Source organism: Eurypyga helias, unplaced genomic scaffold (assembly GCF_000690775.1).
Source record: "Eurypyga helias isolate BGI_N326 unplaced genomic scaffold, ASM69077v1 scaffold43834, whole genome shotgun sequence".
NCBI lineage: Eukaryota > Metazoa > Chordata > Aves > Eurypygiformes > Eurypygidae > Eurypyga > Eurypyga helias.
The window spans coordinates 1402-8424 of record NW_010247719.1 but is presented as its reverse complement, the minus strand read 5'-3'; the positions used below and the strand labels follow the sequence as shown (position 1 = coordinate 8424).

The window sequence follows — 7023 nt, the reverse complement described above, 5'->3', positions numbered from 1 at the left end:
ACCATTCCATGATTCTATGATAACATTTGGGGAGCAGAAGCAGTAAAAAGGTCACACCACGTGGGCAGAAGCCGGAGCCCTTTAGGATCAGCCGGAGCAAGGCCAGAGAAGGACCTTTCCCCAGCAGCAATACCTCCACGGTGGGACTTGGTTATACTGGAAGGACGTGCAAACAGCAGGCGTGGTGCTGTCAGCATCCCACTGTAAAGCTGTCCGTTCGCTCTTGGCATCCAGCTCGCAGCTTGATCCAGACTTGAGAACCCCCACCCTGAACACCCAAGCCATGAGACACAAGTCACGTACCAGTTGTGCCCCCCGCACCGCGCTGCGATCGCGGGGTGTAGCAGCAGCGGGGGGCAAACTCCGACGTACGGCTGTAAAACAGACATCCTGCGTCAGCAGCACGTACGTGAGCTCGCTCCTTTAGCAAAGCTTTTCTGAACTAACCAAAAATAACTTCACGCAACGTCTCTCAGTAACAATTACAGTTCAGCAACTTCCTATGGCACAGCTGAAAGTATTCCGAATACGCTGCTGCATTTTAATCGCCCTCTGGATGTGTTTTTTGCAAAACTGCTATTTGATCATCGTTTATTAGGCATAACATCTCCCGTGACAGAATAATAAACTGCCTGTGAGTGGAGGTACTGAAGCGGTGAGCGTCTATGAACCTAAACTTAGACGTAATAACAGAGACTGAGTGTTAAGAGGAAATTCCAAGTTGTGAACGTACTCGAAAGCAAAGTCTGTTGGGTACGATAACAATCAGTGTGGTTGTCAGGCGAGCGCAGAGGGACTCGTTGCTAAACTCACGGCAGCCCTTTAGATAGTGGTACGAGGAAGAATACTTGTAAACCTTATTTACAATATTTCTGCAAGTTATCCAGCCCGGCCAATAAAGGCAGAATCTGTAATATAAAGCTCGACCGAGACGAGATGCTGTTGGGCAGAGTAACGTCAGCGGGTGACGAGGCAGCAGAGTGACGGGATGAAACAGCGGTAAAACTGCTTCCCAGAGCCGATCCAGGGACTCTTTTTTCCGACGGCTGCTGCTGACGTACCTCATAAGCGACATCAAAGAGGAGAACAGGGGACTCGTGCGCTGTCCTGCCCCTGTGACAGCGGTCATTAGCTGTCCTAAACGAGCCTCGTTTGCTTCTGACCTTCTTGCCCGAAGCAGCTTCCGGCTTGTGGCTCTGGCGTCTGCGGGTAGTTCTGGCCGTGTAGCATCGTCCCGATGTGCTGCTGCCAGCGTTTCACAGCCTCGCATGGAGGACCTTCCCACACAGGGATCTGGGTGTTCAGAACTTAATCCTGCGAAGGGGAGGTCCGTGGGACTTGTAACTTTGATCGGGCACATTCTGGTCAGGGGTTTTAGGACGCTATGGGCGAGGAACCTGCTTTGCTGGGGTGTGACAGACGCTCCTGAAACGAAGCAGCTCTTCAGGCCTGAGTTGCCAGGCACAGGGACCTCTCGGAAATGATGTCTTTACCAACTGGCACTTTCCAAAGTCTGCAGGTGAGCTGTAGCGTGCGCACAGGATAAGTAAATAATGCGCACACATAAATTGTCTAGAGAAACGTTAAAGGAGACAGAAGATGCTTCGAGTCAGTGATTATGGAGAAAACACCTTAAAAATGCTGTTTCTGCCTTAAGTCAGGTTGAGAACATCCCCGTCAACGTGAAATTCTGCCTCTCAGAAATTCCGAGGGAGCCTTTTTTCAGCTAATTTCTGCGTGTGCAGTTTGGCATTCTTGTTTAACTAGCTAACAGGCCAGGAGAGTCCCCAAGAAAAGAAGCCCCGAGTTTGCTACACGTTCTGCAACGTCACCCTCTTGCCTGTTTTCCCAAATGACTAAAGCTGTCCAAGCCTGAGGAGGAGCTCACAGGGTGTCTGTTAGCGACTCCCAAAAACTGAGTCACTCCTCACTGCTGCCAGCCAGGATCTGACAGCAAAGACCTGGCAAAAGGTTTGTGTTTGCTGTTACACCGGCGTGTTTTTGGCTGCTGATTTTATTGTAAAACTAACTAATTGTGGGTTTGTGTTAGACAGAAAAAGATTCCAAAATGCTCCTTGGGATCGTAGCATTTTACTCCAGTGAAACCAACGCAGGTATTTTGTTGCTTTCAGGTTTTTGGTGAAGGCCACGCGTGCTATTCCCGTAGTCCTTACAGCTTTTCAGCTTAGAGAGCCACCATTAACAGCAAACTGACGTCGAGAAATACACTCTACCGAGGTTTCTTCCTCTGTATGTACCTAATCCAGGATTTGCATTTGGAAGCGTATGGATATCAGGGAGCAGAGAACAGTAAAACAATAACCTTACTGTTGCTTTTTATAGGTCTCCTTCAGTTCTGACGAGAAGCAGCAGGACTGAGCTGCTGCTGTTCTTCTGGAGCGGCTTTTGATGGCTTCTGGTGTGTTTTTTGGAGTTTCTGATGGGAAGTTTTCCTGTTCTCTTCGCAGTTCATGGCATTAAGTGGACGTGCAGCAATGGAAACAGCAGTTCGGGGTTCTCGGTGGAACAGCTCGTGCAGCAGATCCTCGACAGTCACCAGACCAAGCCGCAGCCTCGGACACACAACTGTCTCTGCACTGGTACCTTGGGTGAGTACCTCGGGGCAGAGTGGGGGACACAAAACGGCAGCAGCTTAAGCCAGACTTGGAGGAGAGTGTGTAGTAAGTGAATACACGCTAAAAGTGCGGTATCATGAACCGCTGAGACACGGGGAGCTTGGAGGTGACAGAAGCAGCCTTGAGTGTAAGAAGATACGGCTGGAACTTGTGGAAGAAACGCCAACGCTTCGTCACGTGCAGGTTCTCAGGAATGCTCCCTACGTGCGACCTGCTCGGACAGGCGTATTGTCTTCTGTGTGCTCGAGCGTCGTCACCGAAGCCTCAGCATTTGATGTTCTTCCAGCTTCACCCTCTGACCTTGCCCTGCGGCCCCCTGGGCGAAAGGAAACGGGCGGAGGTGGTTAACCACAGGGTACCACTGGGATAAGGCAGGTTCTGTTTCGGTGTTGTGAAAATGCAGGTGTCTTTCCTGCTATGGGAGACGGCTTTGTTCTGGGTGAGACTGCAACAGCAAGAACCAGCATCCTTCGTATCAGCATTTCATACAGGGAGTGGGAAGCCGCGCAATTCACTTTCCCAACTCATCTCCTTTACAGCCAGCCCTTCCTAGTATTTTGGTCGAGGAAAATACATGACAGGTTAATTAGTCTTTAGTGAAATTTATAAAGGAAAGCTGTCGGTGCTTCGAAGGGTTTATTTTTTCTTCTTCTTTTGGGCAGTTGCATTATACAATCAAGACTTAAGTAAGAATGATGACTCCTGAAATACCTGAGTTTGGATTAAAATTCAAGCCTTAAGACTCGGCATTTGATCCGGGCTTGCAGATCTGAACACGAATCCTTTTATTCTTCCCTTTGATGTTTTGTCTCGCCTGCTGCACGCTTTTTAACATAACAGTATCGCTTTGTTTGGTAACAGCTTGCACGCTGACACGTACTTCCCCATTCCTTCCTGTCATCCGCAAAGACGACAGCGCGAAAGCCTCTCCCTTGTTCCTCTTCCTCCCTGTACCTAGGAGAACAGGGAGATTTAACGCTGCGTTTGGTCTCGACAGCACTGTCCTGAACTACTTGCGGTGACCTGATTCAAATCCTGAGCACGTGGTAGAGAGGTTCCCCGTCAAGGGCACGGCACAACAGACGTAGGGAATTGCAGCGCCTGCGTCGGCGCTTTATGCTGCCCTGAAGATGGCATTTGTCATCGTAGCCATTAGCTCTAAGGAGGAGGTTTCTTTCCCTCTTTAGTCATTACATGGTACCATAATTAATGTTTTTACCTCGTTCTAGGGAAAATGATTCAATTAAGGAAAGAAACATCAAAAATTCATGGGCTGCTCTTTAAACAACAAAAGCAGTCCCTGCGCCAGTTTGTGGCTAAGATGCCTTTGCAGGCAGAATTGTTTCCCCCGTCCTCCCTGATTTCCAGGCTCCCAGGACCTTGGGTGATGCTCATCTGCTGTCGGGCCAGTAAAGGCACGGGTGCTGAGCTCCGTGGAGGGCTCTCTTCTGCTGACCCCTGCTTGAGCGGCCTGCAGCCGCGCCGACGCTCATCGTGCACTCTGTGTGCGACCTCTCAAAGTACAAAGCGTTCATCTGTCGGCACGTGAACGGCTCAGAACACAAGAAACGCATCGCCGTCCTTCTGGGAGGGCAAGCTCCCTTAGTGCTGGCTACTGTACTGCTGCTGCAGTAGTTGAGTGGCAGCTGTAATAGACACGATGATGACGAGATGATAAGGGTTGCGATTTTGTCAGCAGGGTGATGCCAGGGACAGAGGCATGATGCGGCATCTGTCACCTCCAGATCACCAGCCGGCATCCAGCCCAGGAGAGCGGCTGTCAAACCACCCGGCATCAGGCAGCGTGAAGCGTCATGGGGGCTGAGAGCGTGGCCATGGGGCAGACGAAGCGGGGCCAGCGGGGCAGAAACCCTCCGCCACGGCCCTCGCTTTGCAGATTGACCCTGGGGTCGGGCACGGTTAAATCCCTCCGGCGCTTGTCAAGACGCCGATTCCTCTCCTCCTGACGTGTGGTGTGGTGGGGCAGGGAGGAAGGGGGTGGGTGCTACGTGGGGTGAGGGGAAGGGTGCACGTGTGCCTGAGGTTGCTGTCATCGCGCCCAGTGGATCTGTGCACGGAAAGGGAGCTGTAAATCTGGCACTGGTGAGAAATGGGTTTTATTTCCGAGGTTTGCGTTGCTGTCTCGTGTGCTTGCTCACTCCCACACATGCACGTGCCTAAGCACGCCCTTTCCTTTGCTACAGCCACAAGACACGCAACTGCCGTCATCCTCATTCTGTATGTACTGACCGGCCGCTGTTGTTTTCCGGCACAGGGGCAGGGAGCAGTGTGCATCACAAGTGTAACAGTGCCAAACATCGCATCATATCACCAAAGGTCGAACCACGGACAGGTGGGTACAGCGCTCATTCAGAGGTGCAAAATAACGATGTCTCTGAAGGCAAGAACGAGCACAGTCACGGCAAGGCCTCCAGCCGCGAGAAGAGGAACGGCAAAGTGGCGAAACCGGTGTTGCTCCATCAAAACAGCACTGAGGTTTCTTCCACCAACCAGGTGGAGGTCCCTGACACGACCCAGAATTCTCCCGTGTCCATCAGCAGTGGATTAAACAGCGACCCGGACATGGCGGATAGCCCGGCCGTCACTGGCGTGTCCAGCATGGCTGTAGCATCAGTTATGGGAAGCTTGTCACAAAGTGCCACCGTATTTATGTCAGAGGTCACCAGTGAAGCTGTGTATACCATGTCACCCACCTCCGGCCCAAATCAACACCTTCTGTCCTCAGATGCAGCTGCACAAGGACTGGTACTTGCTGTGAGTTCAGATGGGCACAAATTTGCTTTTCCAACCACCGGCAGTTCAGAGAGCTTGTCGATGCTCCCCAGCACTGTCTCCGAGGAACTTGTGCTCTCCACCACTTTAGATGGAAATAGAAAAATTCCAGAAACCACCATGAATTTTGACCCGGACTGTTTTCTTAACAATCCCAAGCAAGGGCAGACTTATGGTGGAGGAGGTATGAAGAGTGACAGCATCAGTACCAACATAAGGCAGTCACCCACAACGGAACGTAGCTTCAACTTCAATACAACCCTCACGAAAGAAATTAAAACTGAGGACACGTCTTTCGAACAACAGATGTCCAAAGAAGCATTTTCTTCCACTTCTGCATCTAACACTCTCACCCTCACTACTGGTTCAGGTTTGCTTCCGTCGGGAGGAGGTCTGAGCCCCAGTACCACCCTGGAGCAGATGGACTTCAGCGCCATTGACTCGAACAAGGACTATTCTTCCAGCTTCAATCAGAACGTCCAGAGCCCTCACGTTCATCAGACCCCTTCCCCCAGCTTCTTTCTGCAGGATGCCAGCAAACCTCTTCCCCTCGAGCAGAACACCCACAACAATTTGAGTGACACCAGTGGCTCATTTGTGAACACGTTAGGGATCCCCAGTGTGAAAACAGAGTCCTCGTCCCAAACCACTTCCAACTGCAACGGCACAGTGGAAACCAGAATAGAGTCCACCTCTTCTCTCCAGCTCATGCAGTTCCAAGCAAACTTCCAGGCTATGACTGCGGAAGCTGAAGTTCCCATGGAGACCTCCCAGCAGGCAGAAGGGAACGAAAATCTACTTAAATCAGGGGATCTTCAAGCCTGCAGCACAGAACACTACTTGCAGCCTGAGGCCAACGGGGGTATCAGGAATGGGAACAACCTCCCCATTCTCCAAGGAAACATGGTACAAGGACTATATCCTGTGGCCCATCCCAGCTTAAATAACTCCTCCAACATGGAGCTTAACTTGGACCACTTTGACATCTCCTTCAGCAACCAGTTTTCTGATCTAATTAACGATTTCATCTCAGTAGAAGGTGGGAGCAATGCTCTCTACGGGCACCAGCTGGTGTCGAGTGACAGCGCCGGACTCTCTCAGCCTGAAGACAGTAACAGAGCGAGCTACAACCAGGCTGAAATGTGCATTCCTTGCTGCAGCCCCCAGCAAGCCAACATGCAGCTCAGCAGCACGGAGAACGGGGCCAGCACGATGGCGTACATGCACGTGGCTGAGGTGGTCTCAGCAGCTGCGGCACAAGGCACTTTGGGGTTGCTACAGCAGAGTGGGCGCTTGTTCATGGTGACAGATTATTCACCAGAGTGGTCTTACCCTGAGGTAAGTCCAGGGCCTTTACTCATTAACGTGTACTGCCTTATCTTTCATTGCTTTGTTAATACGGGCGTTTTGTTAAAGCTTTGACAAGGCTTTTAAAGTATGTCTCTTAGAAGTCAGGGTGTCCGAGCCCATTTGCATGTCTGAGTGTACTTTTAATTAAGCACCTCATTAGCCTGACAGGGCCCTTTCTTCACTTAGGAAACACCCGAACCGAAATGCTTTATTTTGTTGAAAAAAAAAAAAAAGGCAAAGCGTT

The 7023-nt window shown here is 50.9% G+C and overlaps 1 protein-coding gene across 1 annotated transcript; it reads left to right on the top strand.

Annotated features, from left to right (window-relative positions):
- Positions 1-2068: 2068 nt before the first annotated feature.
- LOC104509015 (calmodulin-binding transcription activator 1-like) lies at positions 2069-6767 on the top strand (the record flags this gene model as incomplete). The annotated part of the gene is made up of 3 exons (XM_010150809.1): positions 2069-2114; positions 2469-2609; positions 4912-6767. Coding segments are annotated over exons 1-3 (2043 nt in total), but the record flags the coding sequence as incomplete, so codon positions are not given.
- Positions 6768-7023: the final 256 nt, after the last annotated feature.